The sequence below is a fragment of the Scyliorhinus canicula genome, chromosome 9 (assembly GCF_902713615.1).
Source record: "Scyliorhinus canicula chromosome 9, sScyCan1.1, whole genome shotgun sequence".
Lineage (NCBI taxonomy): Eukaryota > Metazoa > Chordata > Chondrichthyes > Carcharhiniformes > Scyliorhinidae > Scyliorhinus > Scyliorhinus canicula.
The window spans coordinates 110162327-110186157 of record NC_052154.1 but is presented as its reverse complement, the minus strand read 5'-3'; the positions used below and the strand labels follow the sequence as shown (position 1 = coordinate 110186157).

The 23831-nt window shown below is 48.1% G+C and overlaps 1 protein-coding gene across 2 annotated transcripts in view; it reads right to left on the bottom strand.

The window, feature by feature from the left end:
- Window positions 1–1660: 1660 nt before the first annotated feature.
- Window positions 1661–23831, bottom strand: part of LOC119971605 (CD44 antigen-like) — a 64649-nt gene continuing 42478 nt past the window's right edge. For both annotated transcript variants that reach the window (XM_038807392.1, XM_038807393.1), the window contains 3 exons: window positions 14492–14602; window positions 12056–12131; window positions 1661–3336 (listed from right to left, as the gene is read on the bottom strand). In XM_038807392.1, coding sequence (XP_038663320.1) covers window positions 3060–3336; window positions 12056–12131; window positions 14492–14602 — 464 coding nt within the window. In that variant the 3' untranslated portion in view covers window positions 1661–3059. The remainder of the gene's footprint in view (window positions 3337–12055; window positions 12132–14491; window positions 14603–23831) is intronic.

Below are 23831 nucleotides of genomic sequence, written 5' to 3'. Positions count from 1 at the left end.
CACTGCATCAAGCAGATTATCTCAGGCCAATTCCAATCTTCAAGTGTGGCACTTTTCAGATGCTAACCAGGTCCAACTCCTTCTGTTTGTCATGCATATCTCCAATTCGAAAAGCTCTAGTCCACTGGATTCTGTTCCTGTCTTTGATGGTTTTCCTCCCGTGTGATTTACACGGTTAAATCTTTAATCTGTGGAGACTCTCGGACAATCCCAGAGAATTAGTAACCAATGTTAATCTACACAATGTACCAAACGTGAGTAGAGCTTAGGGTTCATTGTTAAACCCACACATACAGTATAAATAAAATATTCACAAATCTCATTAAGGATTTAGATAAGTCATTTTCTCCTTTCGATCCTTGTGTGGCTTTGTATGTCAACAGAGAATGAGGTCAAGGTGGGGGGAGGGGGAGGATTACTAGCTGTTTGAAGAGAGGGAGGACACCAGGCACAGACACACATTTGGACTGGTGAACTGCCACCCGACCATGCTTCATTTGGGGTGAGTTGGGAAGGTACACATCTGAAGGATTCAATCGTACCCTAGACATCCACACTCGGAGCCATAACTGATTGCTTAGTGACTGAAGGAGCTTTTCTGGTGACCAAATATCTCGGGTATCTCCAAGACCAACAATGGCTTCAGAAAATCTGCCAGGATCGCCAGCAGAAAGGAAAGAATGGAACAGTTCAACTGAGGGGTGGGGGTGTTGGGAAAGGGAATTGTTCTCCTTTATCCAGCTATTTCTATGTATCAAACACTGTACAGGACCCGATTGCTCCTGAGTAAATCTGCTTTTAAAATAATGATCCCCTGTAAGTGGGATGAGCTATATAAAATGTACAATGCAGTGAGTAAGATTGGCATCTCTCTCTTTCTTATAAAAGTAACTTCTTACAGCACTATCCTACCAGCTAGATCACCAATAACCTTGCATCCGCTTTCATTGCAATAGCATTAGGAATTTGCAGTCACAGTGCAAGTGAAGATGGTACCCTGCAGGACCAACGATTCAAGAAAGAGAACTGTGGGGAGGGGGAACCAGCGTTCATCTTTCAGGCCTGTAACCTTTCAAGCAAACCTGAAACGTTTGGGCAGCACGGTAGCACAAGTGGATAGCACTGTGACTTCACAGGACCAGGGTCTCAGGTTTGATTCTCCGCTGGGTCACTGTCTGTGCTGAGTCTGCACGTTCTCTCCGTGTCTGCGTGGGTTTCCTCCGGGTGCTCCGGTTTCCCCCCACAGTCCAAAGACGTACAGGTAGGTGGATTGGCCATGATAAATTGCCCTTAGTGACCAAAAAGGTTAGGAGGGGTATTTGGTTACGGGGATAGGGTGGAAGTGAGGGCAGACTCGATGGGGCGAATGGCCTCCTCCTGCACTGTATCTTCTGTTTCTGTCTCCACAGATGTCAAATGGACTGCTGAATATTTCCAGCATTTCCTGTTTTTAATTTCAGATTTTCAGCATCAACAATGTTTTGCTTTTGTTCAATAAAGTCAAACCGTCTATTCACGTGGGAAATAGGGTTGCCAACCCTTCAGGTTTGGCCTGGAGTCTCCAGGAATTGAAGATTAGTTGCTTGGCCACTGTTGTGTGCAACCTTGGGACATTAATAAAGATTTCTTAAATTGCTTTTCTTTGAATATTTCTCTTTAATAGATATAAAAATATTGAATAAAGGCTTTTTGTCTGACAGTCAAGCATCATCCAATAGGTAGTGAGCCACAAGGATGATGTGTTGGTCAAATAATGGCTGGAGCATGGGGAAAGTCATGTGATAAAACTTCCAGGAATTCACAGTTGGCAACACTATTGCAAAACGACAGAAAGACTCCGCCAAATAGTGGGGAAGGGAACATTAGATCCAGAGTAAAATTCCCTCTGTACTGATCCCAAACAGTCCTAGTTTTGGTATAACACTAATCAAATTCGGAACTGAACTCCCTCTCTACCATTCTGACAATGTTCTATCAGGTTATCTGTTGAGCAGGCTTTTGTGCTCTGTCCATACTGCTGTCCTCACAGACCTACCGAGGAGATTGCCAATTTGTTCAAAAACATGGAGCCTATGGTGCTGTGAAGTTAGCACCAAAACTAGAGCAAAATTTATCGGACTCATTCCACTGTGTCTTTGCCGCCAATACAATATTGGTTCAAGTCTAGAGGTGAAAGTACAATTTGTAACTCTCCGTACCAGCCAGTCCCTATTAAAACAGTTTTATTGCTCGCATTCTGGAATGAATATGGAGGTGAGCGTTTCAGAAGCAAGAGAAAATATTCCTGGATAACTGGATGAGATGGCAGTGGTCAGTAGCAGAGGATGTGGGAGGACCGCGTGTCAAGTTGGCCTTTAATGGAAGTCTGCATTTAAGCGGCTGGTTCATTTCATGGCCACCGGCAGATGGAGAAGCTGCCATGGCCTACACCCTCACCTACCCCCAGGATGTCACTCACAGCTTAGAGCACCTCAACCCACCATCTGAATGGGTAAAGTGAGCTATTCAAAAGGAGGCCAATGGCCTACATTCACTTTCACATACCTCCCCTCAGCCAGTCTAACATACTACTCATGCCCTCAGTTCCAGTCTGATGAATATCAGGAGCAAACCTGAAGCAAGCGGGAAAGCTAGCTAATGGAGAAGGGAAAGCACTCCATAATGAAAGACCATACCAAGGCACCATACAGCAAGAGCCCCCCCCACCAGAATGAAACAGGTTGATGTGAGAGCGACATGGGCTGCCATGCAAGTGATAAGATCCAACACGTGACTGACATGATCCAACATGATTTCAACACAAAGATTAAATGTTTTGACATGAGGGTAGAACAACCAGACACAGGAGGGACATGTTTTGACAGGAAGGTGAAATGGCCCCTTGATAAAAGATTATAATGGTGCTTCAAGCAGGCATTGCAAACACCAGTCTTTGAAGGACTTGAGAGGATGTAACACAAGAAAGTGCTGACAGACGCATTCAGTAGATTTGCAGTCAGTGACATATGAAGAGTGTAGAGATGAGAGGAGAAGTGCTTCATCACCATCTCGTACTCCACCTAGCTTTTGTTCCCTTCCGCCTGTGTAGCTGGCATCATCTCTCTATTGGATGGTTCACCGGACTCTTCCCCACTCATTAACCTGGCAGCTTCAGCTGATTCAGACACAACCTCCACATCATCTTTGCTCATCAGCTGGATCCATTCATCTGATCTCTTTATGTCAGCTTTCAGGCCACATTCTTCCACCAAGTCTCTCCTATTCCCATTCTCCATAATGGCGGTGTTATCCTCTCTTGGTCTGGTGATAGCCAGACTTTTCTTCCGTCCACACAATCTGACAATAAAAGTGTGAGGTTACTGAGTTTCAGTTATTTTAATCATGAGGTTATTATAACAAACAAGTCAATTAATGATAAAAGTTCACAATTAATCATAACATAAGGCAAGTCAACAATGAACAAGTATTAGTCATTCCAACAACAGGCATAGGGCACCCAGACAGCGTGGCCAGACAGTACACCCAGCAGGAGTGCCCAGGCTGTGCACCCAGACAGGGAGCACCCTTATCTCCCAGACAGGACAATGACACTGCTGTCATTTTGCTTGTCAACATCTTGTGTGGGACCTGATCAAAAGTTTTCTGAAAATCTAAATATACCACATCCTTAGGGGCAGCAGGGTAGCATGGTGGTTAGCATAAATGCTTCACAGCTCCAGGGTCCCAGGTTCGATTCCCGGCTGGGTCACTGTCTGTGTGGAGTCTGCACGTCCTCCCCGTGTGTGCGTGGGTTTCCTCCGGGTGCTCCGGTTTCCTCCCACAGTCCAAAGATGTGCGGGTTAGGTGGATTGGCCATGCTAAATTGCCCGTAGTGTCCTAATAAAAGTAAGGTTAAGGGGGGGGGGTTGTTGGGTTACGGGTATAGGGTGGATACGTGGGTTTGAGTAGGGTGATCATGGCTCGGCACAACATTGAGGGCCGAAGGGCCTGTTCTGTGCTGTACTGTTCTATGTTCTATGTTCTTATCTATTCTGCTAGTTACATCCTCAAATTCTCTCGTAAATTTGTTGAACATGATTCCCTTTTCAGTGTTACATTCCAATGTTGACTTTGCTCAGGAAATGAGAGTGCAGCGGAACTATTTAGGAATACATTATCCAAATAACCAGTCGGGGGCTGGTTAAGCACAGTGGGCTAAATAGCTGGCTTGTAATGCAGAACAAGACCAGCAACGCAGGTTCAATTCCCGTACCGGCCTCCCCGAACAGGTGCTGGAATGTGGCGACTGGGGGCTTTTCACAGTAACTTCATTGAAGCCTACTTGTGACAATAAGCAATGATTATTATTATTAAATACACAGGGAACAGGGGTGAAGGGGAACCATGTAGTAACACACCACCCAAATACACAGGAAATTGGGTGAAGGGGAGCCATATAAGAGCACACAAACCAAAAACACAGGAAAAAGGGCTGAATGGGAACCATTTACGAACATACCACTTAAATATCCAAGAAACAAGGGTGAAGGGGAACCATATAGGAACACAATATCCAAATATACAGGAAACGGAGGAGAAGGGAACGAAAGAGGAACACAAACCCAAATACACAGGAAATTGGGTGAAGGGGAGCCATATAAGAGCACACAAACCAAAAACACAGGAAAAAGGGCTGAATGGGAACCATTTACGAACATACCACTTAAATATCCAAGAAACAAGGGTGAAGGGGAACCATATAGGAACACAATATCCAAATATACAGGAAACGGAGGAGAAGGGAACGAAAGAGGAACACAAACCCAAATGCACAGGAAATGGGATTGAGAGGGGAATCATAGGAACACACCATTCAATTACGCAGGAAGCGGAGGTGAATGGTAACCACATGGGAACACACAATCTAAGTACAAGGGGAATCATATAGGAACACACCACCTAAATACACAGAAAACAAGGGGTTAAGGGAAACCATGGGCAGGAACTGTGATCCTGAGGCTAAGTGTTGACGCCATCGGAAACGCCATTGCGTTTCTCGGCGGCGTCAACACGGCCTTAGGAAAAGCAATTCTGGCCCCTACAGGGGGCCAGCACGGCACTGGAGTGGTTCACGCCATTCCAGCTGCTGATCCTGGCGTCAACTGGGCGCCACGGGGGTCCGTGCATGCGCAGTGGATCCCTTCAATGCGCCGGCCCCGACGTAACATGATGCAGGGCTACAGGGGCTGGCGCGGAAGAAAGGAGGGCGGCCCGCCGATCGGTGGGCCCCAATCGCGGGCGAGGCCACATCGGAGGCCCCCCCAGGATTGGAACCCGCCTCCCACCCCCACCCCACACAGGCCTCCTCCGACCCTTCCACCTGAGTTCCTGCCGGCTGAGAGCAGGTGTGCACGTCGCCGCTGGGACTCGGCTTTTGTACGAAAGCCGCCCGGGCCGAGAATAGGCGGGGGGGCCGCATAGAGCGGCCCCTGACCGGCACCGCACCAACCACGCTGGCGCCAATGGCACCGATTCTCCACTCTACGAGAATTGCGTGCCCCGGGCTGAGAAAATCCCGCCCCACATCAGAACACACTGCCTAAATGCACAGAAAATGGGGTGAAGAGGAACCATATAGGAACAGACCATCTAAATACGCAGAAAACAGGGTTAAGGGGAGCCACATAGGAACTCACCCCCAAATATACAGGAAATGGGGGTGAAGGGGAAACGTATAGGAACACCACCTAAATACACAGGAGATGAGCATGAAGGGGAACCATATAGGAACACCCCATCTAAATACGCAGGAAACTGGATAAAGGAGAACTATATAAGACACCATCCAAATATACAGGAACGAGGGCAAAGGGCACCAAAGAGGAACAAACCACTGAAACGCACAGGAAGGGGGGTTGAAGGGGAATTATATAGGAACACACCATCCAAATACAAAGGAAATGGCTGTGAGAAGAATCCATTTCGGAACACATTATCCACATACACAGGAATTGGGGGTGAAGGGAGCCATTTAGGTACACGCCATAAAATTACACAGAATTGGGGTTGAAGGGAACCATATATGAACACACCATCAAAATACACAAGATACGGGGGTGAAGTGGAAACATATAGGAACACAGCATCCAACAGACAGCAAAGGGGGGTGAAGGGCAGATCAGAGGAATACACCACCGAAATACACAGGAATCGGCGGTGAAGTGGAATCATGTAGAAACACACACCTAAATACACAGGAAATGGGGGTGAAGGTCATAGAATTTACAGTGCAGAAGGAGGCCATTCGGCCCATCAAGTCTGCACCGGCTCTTAGAAAGAGTACCCTACCCAAGGCCACCCCCCCTATCCCCATAACCCAGTAACCCCACCCAACACTAAGGGCAATTTTGGACACTAAGGGCAATTTATCATGGCCAATCCACCTAACCTGCACATCTTTGGACTGTGGGAGGAAACAGGAGCACCCGGAGGAAACCCACGGACACACGGGGAGAACGTGCAGACTCCGCACAGACAGTGGCCCAAGCCGGGAATCGAACCTGGAACCCTGGAGCTGTAAAGCAATTGTGCTAACCACTATGCTACCATGCTGCCCAGCGTGAAGGGGAACCATATTGGAGCACGCCACCAAAATTCGCAGGAAGCTGGTGTGAAAGGTAAATATACAGAACACACCATCCAGATATGCAGAAAATGGCATTGAAGGGGAAATAAAGAATACAATAATAAAGAACATTACAGCAAAGGAACAGGCCCTTCGGCCTACCGATCCAGATTCCTTATTTAGACCTACTACTTATTGCCCAAATGATCTGGATCCCTCCATGCCCCACTCGTTCATGTGTCTATTAAGATACAACTTAAATGTTGCTATCGTGCCTGCTTCCACCACCTCCACTGGCAACACATTCCAGGCACCCCCCACATTCTGGGTGAAAAACTTTCCCCGCACATCTCCCCTAAACTTTCCCCTCTCACCTTGACCCTGTGTCCTCTTGTAATTGAGTCTTCCACCCTGGGGAATAGCTTCTGACCATTCACACTGTCTATACCTCTTGTACATTGGCACACCTCAATAAGGGCCGGGATTCTCCCCTACCTGGCGGGATGGGGGGTCCCGGCGTGTTGGAGTGGCATGAACCACTCCGGCGTCGGGCCGCCCCAAAGGTGCGGAAGCCTCCGCACCTTTAGGGGCCAAGCCCTCACATTGAGGGGCTAGTCCCGCGCCAGAGTGGTTCCCACTCCGCCGGCTGGCGTGAACGCCCTTTGGCGCCACGCCAGCCGGAGCCGAAAGGACTTCGCCGGCCGGTGTAAGTCCGCGCATGCGCCGGAGCGTCAGCGGCTGCTGACATCATACCGGCGCATGCGCAGGGGAGGGGGTCGCTTCCGCCTCCGCCACGGTGAAGACCATGGCGAAGCGGAAGAAAAAGAGTGCCCCCACGGCACAGGCCCGCCCACCGATCGGTGGGCCCCGATCGCGGTCCAGGCCATCGTGAGGGCACCCCCTGGGGTCAGATCGCCCCGCGCCCCCCCACCCCCGGATCCCGGCGCCCGCCCATGCCGCCAAACCCGCCGGTCAGGTAGGTGGTTTAATCCACGCCGGTGGGAGAGGCCTGTCAGCGGTGGGATTTCGGCCCATCACGGGCCGGAGAATCGCCGCGGGGGGCCCGCCGACCGGCGCGGTGCGATTCCGCCCCTGCCGAATCTCGGGGGTCGGAGAATTCGGGACACGGTGGGGGCGGGATTGACGCCGGCCCCGGGCGATTCTCCAACCCGGCCGGGGGGGGGGGGGGGGGGGGGGGGGGGGAGAATCCTGCCCAAGGTCTCCACTCAGCATCCGTCTTTCCAACAAAAACAATCCGAGTTTATTCTACCTCTCCTCATAGCTAACACCCTCCAGACCAGGCAATATCCTGGTAAACCTTCTTTGCACTCTCTCAAAGCATCCACGTCCTTCTGGTAGCAGAAGTGCTCGCAACACTCCAAATGTGGCCGAACTAAAGTTTTATACAACTGTAACATGACCTGCGAACTCTTGCACTCAATGTCCTAGCCGATGAGGGCAAACATGCCGTATGCCTTCTTGACCACCTTATCCGCCTGTGTTGCCACTTTCATGGAACTCTGAACCAGAACACTCAGATCCCTCTATAGTCAATGTCTCTAAAGGTTCTGCCATTTACAGAATAAATCACACATGAATTAGATCTTCCAAAATGCATCACCTCGCATTAGTCCAGATTGAACTCCATCTGCCATTTCTCTGCCCAACTCTCCAATCTATCTATATTTTGCTGTATTCTCTGACAGTCTCCTTAATGATCTGCAACTCTGCCTTAGTGTCCTCTGCAAACTTGCAAATCAGACCATTTACATTTTCCTCCAGATCATTTATATATATTACAAACAACAGTGGTGCCAGCACTCATCCCTGTGGAACACCACTAGGTACAGATCTCCATTCTTAAAATCTTCCTTCCACTGTTACTCTTTGTCTCCTGTTGCCAAGCCAGTTCTTTATCCATTTAGCTAGCACATCCCGAATCCCATGCGACTTTACTTTTTGTACCAGTTTGCAATGAGGGACCTTGTCAAATGCCATACTAAGTCCATGTAGATGACATCACAGCCTGTCGAGGGGATTGATTTTGTCACCTCCTCAAAAAACTCCATCAAGTTGGTAAGACATTACCTCCCCTGTCTATCAGTAACAAGTCCATTCGTTTCCAAATGTGAATAAATCTTGTCCCTCAGTATATTCTCTAACAGCTTCCCCACCACTGACGTCAGCCTCACCGGCCTATAATTAACTGTATTGTCCCTGCTTTTCTTTGTAAACTAAAGGACAACATTGGCTATTCTCCAGTCCTCCGGAACCTCGCCTCAGATCAAAGATGATGCAAAGATATCTGTTAAGGCCCCAGTTATTTCCTCTTTTCTTCTCCTATATCCCATCCGGCCCAGGGGACTTATCTACCTTAATGCATGTTAAGATATCGAACACTTCCTCCTTCATTATGCTGACTTATCCGAGAGTATTCACACACCCAACCCTAACCTCAGAATCCATTGTTGGCAGTACCACCAGGTCATTGAATCCCTGGGCACAGGTCAATGCAGGTGGAATGGGGGTTGTGAGGACAGTGGTGGCAGGGAGGAGCTGGGGGTGGGCAGGTTGATGGCAAGGGCAAGGGGGTGATTTTCAGCAGCCTCCCACTTTATGATGTCAGTTCCCTCAATTTGGAACAAAGTGTCTTGTAATAAGGCATCCTACCCAATCCTCTTGTCGGTAGCTGCAAAATCTGACAGGGTTTGATATATAGCCTTGGGGGGGGGCACTAAATTATAGTGGGCTCAGAGGCAAGCCAATTGACACATTAATGAGTCTTAATGGACATCCCACAGGGAATGGGCAAGTTCCTCGCATTGACCCCTTCCCTCCTTTGACGCATTCAAGTGATTGGGGGCCGGGGGGGGGGGGGGGGGGGGGGGGGGGGGATTTCCCGCCACTGGAAAAGTGATGCACCGCCTCTCTCTCTCTCTCTCCCCCCACCCGCACCCCATCAACCACCCAATTTCATACCACAGTATAGTCCCATGGATGCTGGATGTTTACGGTGGGCATTTTAACGAGGAGGGGCTATCATGGCTAAGCCTTACCCTTTCTTCACCAGAAGGCCACACAGTTGCATCAGGTAGTGTTCACTTGACGCCAATCGAGAGAGGAAACCCTGACTCATTTTTCCATTCCTAAGTCAAGGGAATCCTGACACAAATTTCAAACAACACTAAACTACTGCCCTGACTGAGATCAGCTAATGGTGTGTACATTTATCGTCCCCTTGGAGTTAAATGAATTCTCAGCAGGAGCTATATTTCAGTGGCATTTTCCGGATGACACCAGTTTTGTCACCTTGAATCTGTAATATTAGCAGGTCACTTAAACAGCGAATTACCTGTATATATTACAAAGTTATATTTTAAAATTTCCTGCATTTATCCTATCTTAATTAGAATGTATTGGAACACACCGACCTACACAGGAAATGGGGTGGAATGAAGTTGAACCATAAAGGAACTCACCATTCAAATAACACAGGAAACGGGGTTGAAGGACTAGCATATTGGAGTACATCACCCAAATTAGCAGAAGGCAGGGTGAATGGTAATAATGTAGGAACACATCATCCAAATACACAGGAAAGGGGATGAAGGGGCACCATATAGGATACACCACCCAAATACAAAGGAAATGTGTGGGAAGGGAACCAGATAGGAACACACCATCTAAATACACAGGAATTGGAGATGAAGGGAACCATATAGGAACACGCCATCTAACTGCACAGGAATTGGAGATGAAGGGAACCATATAGGAACATGCCATCTAACTGCACAGGAATTGGAGACGAAGGGAACCATATAGGAACACCCCATCAAACTGCACAGGAATTGGAGATGAAGGGAACCATATAGGAACACGCCATCTAACTGCACAGGAATTGGAGATGAAGGGAACCATATAGGAACATGCCATCTAACTGCACAGGAATTGGAGACGAAGGGAACCATATAGGAACACCCCATCTAACTGCACAGGAATTGGAGACGAAGGGAACCATATAGGAACACCCCATCTAACTGCACAGGAATTGGAGATGAAGGGAACCATATAGGAACACGCCATCTAACTGCACAGGAATTGGAGATGAAGGGAACCATATAGGAACACCCCATCTAACTGCACAGGAATTGGAGATGAAGGGAACCATATAGGAACATGCCATCTAACTGCACAGGAATTGGAGATGAAGGGAACCATATAGGAACACGCCACCTAACTGCACAGGAATTGGAGATGAAGGGAACCATATAGGAACACCCCATCTAACTGCACAGGAATTGGAGATGAAGGGAATCACATGAGAACACACCACCCAAACAAACAGGAAGAATATGAAAACTCCATAATCCAAATAGTTGGATCTTCAGGCGGGTTGGAATGTTAAATTAAATTCCAAATGTCTGACACTTGAAAAAGGGATTTTTAAGAAACGAATGGACCAAGGAAACAAGGCCACAGTTCCAAGGATAAACCCAAGCGGGAACCCCTACTCCAGGGTTCCGCAAGCACCTTTATCTTTATCCAACAGCAATTTTCTTTATCAGGAATGAACCAAATAAGTTGCCACATTTTCTCTGATAGGATCAGAAGGATCAGAGAGGGTTATATCACAATTATATTCTGTTCCTTGTCCCTTTCCTGCCTGTGAGTTTGCTGTCAGTGCCTCGGTGTAGATTCCTGTGTTACGTGCTCATAGATTCATAGAGTCAGCGATGTTTACAGCATGGAAACAGGCCCTTCGGCCCAGCTGGTCAATGCCGCTCAGTTTCTATCACTAAGCTAGTCCCACTTGCCTGCATTTGGCCCGCATCCCTCTATACTCACCCTGCCCATGTAACTGTCTCACTTTTTTAAAGGAAAAAATTGTACCACCTATACCACTGCCTCTGGCAGCTCATTCCAGATGTTCACCACCCTCTGTGTGAAAAAAGTTCCCCTCTGGTCTCTTTTGTATCTCTCACCTCTCACCTTAAACCTATGCCCTCTAGTTCTAGACTCCTCTACCTTTGGGAAAAGATGTTGACTATCTACTTATCGACCGTATTGAACAGCGGGTTGACAAGTGTCAGACACACACTTCAACAAACTGTTGAGCCCAGTTGATGAGGTGATGCTCTAGACCTGAATCCAAACTTTCCATGTTCAAATAGCTATTTAGAATTAGCCAGTGCTCATTGCAGATTTTTATCTCACAAATTCGGCACTTTTATCGATCAGCTTGATGAGGAACCTGTGGCACTCCTCCATCTCTTCTTCCTTCCACTATGCCACATAATGACCCCCCACCCCGTTCCCTCTCCACCCCCAATCAACACAGTTGCAGGATGTGTGCGCTGAAATAAGTGGCCCTCTGTGCCGCACTGCCTGTTAGGCATGACCTGGAGAGGGTTGCCGCACCCCTTGGGGTTCCGGAGGTTAGAATCTACCGACCTTTTTCTGTATGCGATCAAAAGTCCGCCAATTACAATAAGAAGTAACGCGATGATTCCAACCACAATCAGCCAGTCTGAAAAACAGAGAAAATCATTGCCTAGAAACAAAACCTGAGAAAACCTGTCATCTGGAAAATGCCAACATTTTAAATCAGTGACAATAGAATTACCAGTGTCGATTTGCCTCTTTAGGTGTCAGCTGTGAATGAATGGTGGCATATTGTCTCCAAGAGAGATTTTGGGTAAAAGTCCCAGTAACTGTCCTCTGCTGGATTTTTGTCGCCCAACGTCTGCCCCCTGCTGGGATCCCCGTTACCCTGTGACTGCCTCCTGCTGGGATCACCATCGCCCAGTGACTGCCCCCTGATGGGATTCCTGTCACCCCAGCGACTACCCCCTGCTGGGATTCCTGTCACCCAGCGACTGCCCCCTCCTGGGATCACCATCACCGATAAACTACCCCCTGCTGGAATTCATGTCACTCAGTGACTGCCTCCTGCTGGGATTCCCATCACCCAGTAATTGAGCCATGCTGGGATCCCCGTCACCTATCGACTGCCCCCTGCTGGTTCTTGTCACCCAGCAACTGCCCCCTGCTGGTTCCCGTCAATGATTGACTCCTGCTGGGGAAGAATGGATTTGGATTGTGGGGACAGGCTGGGAAGAAGTAAATGGTTAATATGCTGGCAGGAAATAAATCATCGAATAGGCATGGAGCAGCTAAAAGAAAACAGAACCAGCAGAAACAAAGTGAATAGGAGCAGCAAAATGTCAAAAGAAGAAACAGAAAAATCAAAGGACTGACGCAAAATGGAGGAAGAGCCATTTGTGGTGAAATGGGGCACTGCAGTCCTGGGCTCAGCAGAACTGGTTGTGTGATGGGCATAAGCGAGCCGAACTAGTTTCAAAAATATTATACTCAGTGTGCACAAAGATGTGATGCTCAGCCCAAGAACACTGTACGAGCAATGGGCGGAATTTTATTCTCCAGCCAGAGAAAGGTCATGACAGGAGTTTTGGGGTGGACACGCCAATGTCTTTCCAACTCACTCAAATTAAGTTTGGGTCAGGAATGTTTAATGCTGACTTTTCTGCCTGCAACCCAAATAAGGCCTTTAAGAGCCATTTAAGAGCCTCATCCCATCATCACTGGTATTTAACTAGCTGTGGGTGGAGGCCATGACATTTTGGCAACCTGTCAGGTAAACCCTGGATGGTATCCTGCCACCTGCTGGCGTGAAGTCTCTTCTACTTGAGTAGCTCATGCTGCCAGAGGCATGAGAAATTCATAGTGAATTACCGCTGCCGGTCAAAATACTAGCCCACCTCCACCATCCTGGCTTCAACATATATCGCCGTTCTTTCACTATCGCTGTGTCAAAAACCTGGGAAATCCTCTTCAACAGCACTGTGGGTGTACCTACACCTCAGGAACTGTAGCAGTTCAAGTGGGCAGCTCCCACCACCTTCTCAAGGGCAATAAATGCTGGCCTATTGACACCCACATCCTGTGAAAGAATTTTTTTTTAAACCTGATTGACTGGTAGCTCTCGGGTGTGGGAAAATTCTCCTCACATAGGCGAGTAATCAGCTAAGTGCCTGATTGGCACCAAATCAGATCATGGGAGCACCGAATGGCTGTAGCAGAGTTGGCACCATCTGACATGCCAGTGGACAAGCACACTGCCGTAAGCACTAAATGTCACCCATTCTAAGCATATTACGCTTTCAATTCTCTGGCCTGACCTCAAACTCGGACTGATGAATTTTTCTGATGAGACCGATTAATGACAGGGTGAACAGGATTAGCAACCCAGGATAATGAGGTGATGGGCTTCCTCGCTCCACCAATTGTAATGATTCCATACAAATGGAGACTCTGACAGACTAGGTCTTACTCGGAGGGTCTGCTGGGCAGATGGACAAGCCAAGCTTAGAACAGCTGGGTAAAGCTTTGTCTTAGTAATAATTCATGTGGTTGACGAGTCCAGAAAGCTTTATAACAAACACAAGAATAGAAAAAGTAAACCACCTAAAATTATACTTTTTGGCCTCTGTTTGAAATAATGAATGACAAATTACGAAGTATGAGATGGTTGGTAGGATATTTCAAGAAAATACAGACTTCACTGAATCCAAAATCTCCTAGTTCAAATTATCTGATTTTATGTTGCACTAAATTCCTAATTTGTGGTGCTGTTAACATTATTCGATTTAAACTTTTAGATCAATCTAATTGAGCATAACGAACACTGGGGACCGTACAGACAGACCATTGACACATGGTCAATTTGACACCAATGTCTACACATGGGCAGATATTCAACATTTTAAAGGTTTAAGACTTGCACGGACATATGAAAAGGTTTTGCATTGTGTGACTAGTATGAGTAAAGAACTATGAAGAGAAGTTAGAAAGGATCAGGTGTCCTACCCAAGCTGACTTCAGGAGGCTTCTCGCCTACAGCTGTTGTTGTTGGCTGCAACTTTCGGCCGGGCACATCATCCAGAATAATAAGATCTGTTTCGATGCCGGTTGGCTCAGCTTGAGGCAACAGAAACGAAGACCAATAAATTCTAAGTTTAGGCAAAGATTAGGACACACATTTTCTAAAGAGAGAGCACACTCCAGTGTCCACGACAACCAGTCAAGCTTTACCCAACTGAAACCAATGGATTGGCCAAGCAGAGGGAGAAAGAAGCCGAGCTGGACAGACCTCTGACATATTTCTCGAATACAAAGTACTTTGCATCCCCCTTGATTTTAAATCCATTTATTTATTTGAATTAGTATATTTTTTAAATGTTTATTTCTGCCCTTCTACTCTGTCTCCATAGCAACCCTCAGTAGCACACTACACTATGTGGAAATGGGCACGTCTCCTGCCTGTCCAACTTCTCCTGACACTGTGCAATGTTTGATTTGATGCCAGCAAGGTATGGTCGCATTCTCCTGAGGGAGTGCAAACACTACTACAGTCGGTGAGCTTTTCCAGGAGATTGAAAGCATCCCGTTACAGAGCATCAGAGAGAGCTTTGTACTCCATGGCAGAGAGGAAGAGAGAAGATCAGCAAGGCTGTCCATTGCATGTCCTCCTGCATACTGCAGAACTTATTAGCAAAGTAGCTGAGCTACTTGCTTTAATGTCACATATGTGTCGACAATGCACACACTCAGCAATTTAGGCTGCAACCTGCATGCCAGTATTTCCAAACAAAAGTCAGAATGAGCCAAGACCCTCCACCCAATGGTCCTTCCTGAGCTCCCACGCAAGGTGGTGCTGCTGTAGTGTTTGGAAAATTAAACATACTTGCCAGAGTTTCAGTATATTAATCGAGAGTGCAAGGAGGAGAATGCCAGCGTTAACAACTTTGAAGCTTGTTACAAAAACAAAGAAGTTACAATGACCATGTTTAATTTTCACATCGACTAAATGCAGAACAACTCGAGTCGCAAATGCAGCAAATCACTTGAATGTCTTGAACAAACAAAAGGTCATTCGAGATACTTTAATGAGCAATCAGCCTGGCTGAGTCAGCATTTAACTATTTTTTTCATTTTATTAAATACAAAATAGATAAAATTAACAAATTTACATATGTTAACCATAAAAAACAGAAAAATAGAACAATCCCTCACAAAACCGAAATCCGTCCCCCTCCCATCCCCCTTAACAACGAATGGTGACCAATTTCTTGAAATAAACAATAAACAGCTGTCATCTCTGATAGAACCCCTCGATTGCTCCCCTCACAATCTATTTAAAGTTCTTTAACTCCTCTCGCCCGTCTGAATTTCCAGTGATTCTGACACCCCAAATATGGCCACTAAAGGACAGGGCTCCAGCTTAGTCTTTAAAATTGATGACAGAAGCAGGCCCAGAAACCACGAGTTCGAGCAGGCCACAACAAGTGTGTGTCGTTAACCGGACCTCCAGAAAGTGCTCACATCCGGTCCTCCACCCCTACAAAAGAAGTGGCCCATTCTGGACTTGGTCAGGTGTGCCCTAAAAACGACCTAAAATTGGATCAAACCAAGCCTCGTGCAGGAGGAATTGGAGATTACCCCGAGAAGAGCCTCACTCTGCACCTCGTCATCCTATACGGGCCCCAATTCCTCTTCCCACCTAACCTTAAACCCCTCCAAAGAAATCGAATCGTCACACAAAAAAATTCACCCAGAAATGCCAGAAGTGCTCCCCTCTTCCGACCCCACAAGCGAAAGGACCCTCTCCATTAGAGATGTTGGCAGTGTCAAGGGGAATGTCGGGAAAATCCATCTCGCAAAGTTGTGAACTTGGGAGATATCTGAATGAAGTTAAACCTGAAAGCCCAAATTTTTCCGTCAGTTCCTCTAGACTGGCAAACAGCCCCTACAGGAACAAATTGCCCACTCTCTCCAGCCCCTTCCCTTCCCATCCCCCAAACGTGGCTTCTAATCTCACCAGCTCAAACAGATGGTTAGCACAAATCGGAACCAGCTTCGACCTGACCCCAGATTAAAATGTTGTGCAAATTGTCCCCATTTCTTCAAAATGGAAACAACCACTGGATTTGACAAATTCTTTGGTGAATTTTCTCTGGTGAAAACGGGGGTGAGGCCGTCACTAATGCCCCCAGACCAGACCCCTTACATCACCTTGATTCTATCTGTACCCGCATATCCCCCAGATCACTACACCAACCCAACACCTTCTCTGCATTAGCTGCCCAGTAATAAAATATAAGGTTAGGCAATGCCAGGTGCCCCCAACTGTCTATCCCTTTCAAGAAGTGCCCTACGAATCCTTGAGATCTTACCCACCCATCTCAAGGATGATATCAACTTCAAAAACAAAAATTGTGGCAGAATGTTCTTCTTGATCAACTGGGCCTTGCCCATCAAGGATAGGGAAAGGTTATCCCACCTTTGCAGGTCAGTCTTGACGTTACTTATCAAGCTAGCATAATTCAGTTTACGAATTCGGGCCCAGTCTTGAGCCACTTGAGGCCCCCAGACACCTAAAACTGGATCCGGCCAAGTGAAATGGGGAGACGGTAGCACAGTGGTGTTATCACTGGTACTGTCGCTGGTAGTGTCACTGATATTGTCACTGGACTAGTAATCCAGACACCTAGGGTGATGCTCTAGGGTCCCAGTTTCGAATCCCGCCATGACAGATGGTGAAACCTGAATTTCAATAAAAATCTGGAATTAAAAGTCGAATGATGACCATGAAACCATTGTCGATTGGCATAAAAACCCATCTGAATCACTAATGTACTTCAGGGAATGAAATCTGCTGTCCTACCTCGGTCTGGCCTACATGTGACTCCAGCCCCGCACAGCGATGCCATTGACTCTTAACTGACCCCCACTGAAATGGCCTAGCAAGCCATTCAGATCAAGGGTGAATAAAACAAAGCCCCAGGTTGGCCCCCCTCACTGGGCGATTCACCAGAAAATGCTTTTAACTTAGATTTAGATTTAACTTGTGTCCAAAAAAGGAGCCAAAAGGTTTCCCATTGTGGGCACCCTCACGCTGTCGGGGAATCCACAGGCGTGAGTCTGCAGCCGGCGAAACGGACGATCCCCCCAACGGAGAATCCAGCCCTGTTTCTTTCTCCACAGATGCTGCCTTGCCTTCTGAGTATTTACAACATTTTCTGTTCTTATTACTGTGAACAGTCTTTTTCACAACAGGTTGAAATCAGCCTCAGCTAAATGGAGAATTTTAGTTGCTGTTTTTGCTTTCCACCATTTTGAACATTCAATCATTTTATTATCACAATTAGCTAGATATTCACTGGCTATTGGGTTTTAACATCATCGTGTTAATTACTATATCTGGAGATGTTAGGAAATCGGATCCGGAAATCGGATCAAAGAACTAGTGGGTAATTTAGGGGTTAACAGACTGAGGGTAAAACTGCTAATACCGAGTCAGATGTATGTACCCACACCTAGTCTGAGTTACATTGTCCTATTTAGACTTAAACTTGTTAATGGGAATAAACAGAATGCCCCTGTTCAACTGGGGTAATTCACTCAAGATCCATTGCCCTCCGGGACACTCTGGTCTGACCAGCTATTAGCCCATAACAGAGTCTGATGGCCTCTTTTGTCTGTAAATTGGAGTTTAATTACATATTCATAGCATGGTCTGTTGTTTTGTGTAAACAGACAGGGCAATCAAAAACTCATATAGCATTGATGAGTTTAAGTCTGGACACCGCTGGACAGAACTATTGTTTGAGGGGCTGGGCAGAGCTCAGAAAGAGAAAATAATCCTGATTGAACAGGTGGGGGCAGAAGGAATATATTCTGTATACGCAAGTGTCATTGTTGCCTGTCTGCCTAAGTGGAGTTGAGAGAAATATGTTCATTTCACGTGCAGTTTAATGGGAAATCGTGTTGGGGTTAAAAGATACATATAAGCTGTTCTTGTTAGGTTAGAAGTTTAAAAGTTTAAACAATAACATTTTGTTTGTAAAAATCACAAAGCTCTATTTCTTATGTAATCACCCCTGGAGCTGGCCCCAATGAAGGCCTCTATGGAGAAAATGGTTGAGAACCAGAAAATGCAGGAGAAGGCGATCAAGGAGACTGAGAAAAAGGTCTCGGATAACGAAGACGAGATACTAGGCCTGGACGTCAGGGTGGAGGCACATGATGCCCTACAAAAGAGGTGGCAGGAGAGGCTGGAAGACCTTGAAAACAGGTCCAGGAGGCAGAACCTGCGCATTCTGGGCCTGCCTGAGGGTGCGGAGGGGTCGGACGCGAGCACATTCGTGACCATGTTATTGGTGTCCCTTATGGGGCCAGAAGCATTCTCTCGGCCTCTGGAACTGCACAGAGTCCTTGCAAGGAAGCCCAAAACGAACGAACCACCGAGGGCCATGGTGGTACGGTTCCACCGCTTCTCCGATAAGGAACGAGTCCTGCGATGGGCTTAAAAGGAGAGCCAGTGCCAAGCAGGTGCTTGATTTGGGGGTTTGGGATCACGGGGTTGCTGGGGAGGGGGGGGGGGGGGGGGGAAATGGGATGCTACTTGGCTGACAGAAAAGGTGCCAACTTGGAGTCCGGTGGGGGGGGGGGGGGGGGGGGGGGGGGCTCCAATGCTCCAATGGGAGGGCTCAAGTAAGCGGGGGACGCGGGCTCGTGGCTGGCAGAAAAAGGGAGATGGCTAATCGGCGGGGGGGGCGGGGACAGCTAGCCCCCCCATCCAGGCTGATCACATGGAATGTGCACGGTCTGAGTGGGCCGGTGAAGAGGGCTCGCGTGTTCTCGCACTTAAAGGGGCTAAAGGCAGACGTAGCCATGCTACAGGAGACGCACCTAAAATCTGCGGACCAAACAAGATTGAGAAAAGAGTGGGTGGGCCAGGTGTTCCATTCGGGGCTGGATTCAAAGACCAAAGGAGTAGCAATCCTGGTCAGCAAACGGGTAGCTTTTGAGGCAGAGAATATTGTAGCTGACAAGGGGGGCAGATACATAATGGGGAAACTGCAGGGGACCTAGGTGGTGCTAGTGAACGTTTACGCCCTGAACTGGGACGACGTGGAATTTATGAGACGCACGCTGGGTAAAATTCCAGACTTAGACTCACACAATCTGATCACGGGGAGTGATTTCAACACAGTTATAGACCCTGTACTGGACCGGTCAAACCCCAGGTCGGGGAAGTGACCAGCGGCGGCTAAAGAACGGAGGGGATTCATGGAGCAGGTGGGGGGTGTAGTCACGTGGAGATTCGCCTGACCGAGAGCGAAAGAGTTCTCTTTCTTTTCCCATGTCCACAAAGTCTACTCCCGCATAGATTTCTTTGCGATGAGCAGGGTGTTGATCCCTAGGGTGGAGAGAGATCAGTCCCCACTATGGAGGCTAGATGTGGGGCTGCTGGCAGGTGACGACGTTTATGGGCGGATAAGGAGGTACATCAAGAATTACCTGGAAACTAACGATACGGGGGAGGTAGCGGCGTCCACGGTGTGGGAGGCCCTGAAGGCAGTTATCAGAGGGGAGTTGATCTCTATTAGGTCTCATAGAGAGAAGAAAGAAAGAGCGGAGGGAGACAGGAGTTGCGTGGAGACCCCGTGACGGGGCTACTGAAAGAGAGCCGGAGGCTGCAGGCGAAATTCGACCTGCTGACCACTGGGAAGGCAGTAGCACAGCTGAGGAAGGCCAAAGGGGCTGTCTACGAATACGGGGAGAAAGCGAGTAGAATGCTGGGGCACCAACTTTGCAAGAGGGAGGCGGCCAGGGAAATTGGGGAAGTACGGGATAAGGAGGGCAACACGGTCATAGACCCAAAGAGGGTGAACAAAGTCTTTCGGGCGTTTTACGCTAAACTGTATGAGTCAGAGCCCCCGCTAGTGGGGGGGGGGAGGGGATGAAGCAATTCATGGACCAACTGAGGTTCCCAAAGGTGGAAGAGGATCTGGTGGAAGGACTGGGGGCCCCGATAGAGCAGATGGTAAAGAGCCTAGGGGACATGCAGTCGGGCAAAGCCGCGGGGCCGGACAGCTACTCTGTAGAATTCTACAAGAAATTTTTGGAACTGCTGTGCCCACTCCTGCTAAGGGTCTTTAATGAGGCCAAAGAGAGAGGGACCCTCCGCCCCAACAATGTCACAGGCTTCGATTTCACTCATCCTCAAACGAGAGAAAGATCCGCTACAGCGTGGATTTTGTAGACCAATATCGCTCCTGAACGTAGACACCAAACTGCTGACCAAGATCTTAGCTGCTAGGATTGAGGACTGTGTCCCTGGGGTGATAGGGGAGGATCAGACAGGCTTCGTCAAGGGCAGGCAATTGAACTCCAATGTACGGAGGCTCCTAAACATCATCATGATGCCCTCAGTGAGAGGGGAGGCAGAAGTGGTAGCGGCAATGGACGCTGAGAAAGCCTTTGACCGGGTGGAATGGGAATACCTGTTGGAAGCACTAAGAAGGTTTGGGTTCGGTGAGGAGTTCATAGGTTGGGTCCAGCTACTCTACCAGGCCCCAGTGGCAAGTGTGTGCACGAACAGGGTGAGGTCGGAATACTTCAGGCTCCACCGGAGGACAAGGCAGGGGTGCCCCCTCTTCCCGTTATTATTCGTCCCTGGATAGAGCCATTGGCCATAGCATTGCGGACTTCTAAGAACTGGCATGGGTTGGTTCGGGGGTGGGGGACAGGAGCATCGGGTCTCACTTTATGCGGATTATCTGCTCCTGTATATTTCGGACCCACTAGAGGGGATGGGGGAGGTCATGGAGATTCTGAGGGACTTCGGTAACTTTTCGGGGTACAAATTAAACAATAAGAAAAGTGAGATGTTCATGATCCAAGCTAAGGGGCAGGAAAAGGGACTGGGAGAGCTGCCGCTGAAATTGGTCGAGAAGAGCTTTCGGTACCTAGAGATCCAGGTGACTCAAAAGTGGGATGCCCTCCACAAGCTTAATCTATCTTGACTGGTAGAGCAGATGGAGGGGGACTTCAAAAGATGGGACATGCTCCCGCTTTTTCTAGCGGGGTGGGTGCAGACTGTTAAGCTGACGGTTCTTCCCAGATTTTTGTTTGTCTTCCAGTGCCTTCCCATCTTCATCCCTAAGTCCTTTAAGCGGGTTAACAAGATCATCTCGGGATTCGTATGGGCAAATAAGACCCTGCGAGTAAAGAGACTGCACCTGGAGTACCAGCCTAGGGGCACTTGTAACGGCACCTCTGCCATTCTTGCCGGCCCGCTACTCCTTTAGTCCGGTGGTGGTGGCAGCATTAAAGATCTGGGGTCAGTGGAGAAGGCACAGGGGGGTGGAGGGAGCCGCAGTCGGACCCCGATATGCAACAATCACAGATTTGTCCTGGGCAGGATTGATGGAGGGTTTCAAAGCAGGCATAGGGAGGGTATTAAAAGGATGGGGGACCTGTTCATAGATGGGACCTTCACCAGCCTGAAAACGCTGGAGGAGAAATTCAGCTTGCCCCCTGGAAACGCTTTCAGATACCTTCAGGTACGCGCCTTTCTGAAAAAGCAGGTGGTATCATTCCTGCTGCTACCCCCACGCAGGATACAGGATAGGGTGGTCTCCGGCACCTGGGTAGGGGAGGGGAAGGTTTCAGACATTTACCGGGAACTTCAGGAGGCGGAGGAAGCCCCAGTGGAGGAACGTAAGGGCAAATAGTTAGGAGGAGCTAAGGTGGGGAGCTGGATGCGGGCCTGTGGGCAGACGCCCTAAACAGGGTCAATTCCTCCTCATCATGTGCCAGGCTTAGCCTAATCCAGTTTAAGGTGGTCCCCACCGGGCGCACATGACGGCAAACAGGATGAGTAAGCTCTTTGGGATTGAGGATACATGTGAGAGGTGTGCGGAAAGCCCTGCAGATCATGTCCATATGTTCTGGGCATGCCCGGCTCTTAAGGGATTCTGGCAGGGATTTGCGAAGTCAATGTCCAAGATCTTAGGTACGCAGGTGGTGCCGTGTCCAGGGATAGCGATCTTTGGTGTGTCAGACGATCCGGGAGTTCAGGAAGCGATAGAGGCCGAAGTATTGGCCTTTGCCTCCCTGGTAGCCCAGAGACGGATCCTTTTAACGTGGAGGGACTCGAAGCCACCGCGTGTGGAGTCCTGGGTTGGTGACATGGCTGGGTTTCTCAGTCTCGAGAAAATAAAGTTTGCCTTGATAGGGTCCATGGTGGGGTTCTCTCGGAGGTGGCAGCCGTTCCTTGACTTTCCAGGAGAGCAGTAAAGGTCAGCTGCAGAAGCATCCCGACCGGGGGGGGGGGGGGGGGTTTAATCGTTAAGTTGTATTGTTCCTTTCTTTGTATATACGGTTAACATTTTTTTCTTTGTTCTGTTAATTGTTGCGTACGGTTATGCACAAATTATGTATTTTGACAAAAATTTGAATAAAAATAATTTTTTTTTAAATTCCAGGTTACAGGATCTTCAGGCGAGATAGACAAGGAGGTAAAAGAGGAGAGTTGTTGAAATTTTCACCAGGGAATCAATTATAGCAGTAAGGAGCAATGACATCTTAGAAAGCTCTTCAACTGAAGCCGAATAGGTAGAACCTAAAATCCAAAAAGAAGCAATCACGTTGCTGGGAGTGTTTTGTATGCCCCCTACCAGTCCGAGAGAAATAAAAGAGCAGATATGGAGGCAAATTTCATAGAAGTGTAAAATTAATAGGGGTAATGGTAGTGGGGGATTTCAACTTCCCCAATATTAACTGGGGTAGTCATAGTGCGAAATATTCAGAGGGAGCGGAATTTTAAAAATGCACCCAGGAAAACTTTTTAAGCGAGTACGTAGAAGGACATACAAGAGAGGAGGCTGTCTTGGACTTAATTTTCGGTAACAAAACTGGGCAAGAGGTTGAAGTATCAGTGGGGGAGCATTTATGGGCTGGTTTAGCACAGTGGGCTAAACGACTGGCTTGTAATGCAGAACAATGCCAGCAGCGCGGGTTCAATTCCCTTACCGGCCTCCCCGAACAGGCGCTGGAATATGGCGACTCGGGGCTTTTCATAGTAACTTCATTGAGGCCTACTTGTGACAATAAGTGATTATTATTATTATTTTGCAGACAGTGCTCACAACTCCATTAGATTCATGATTATTATGGAAAAGGACAAGGAAGGTGTCTGAAATCAAAGTTCTAAGCTGTGGGAAGGCTGATTTTAATAAGATCAGGGGCGGGATTCTCCCCTACCCGGCGGGGCGGGAGGTCCCGGCGTAGCGGAGTGGCGCCAACCACTCCGGCGTCGGGCCTCCCCGAAGGTGCGGAATTCTCCGCACCTTTGGGG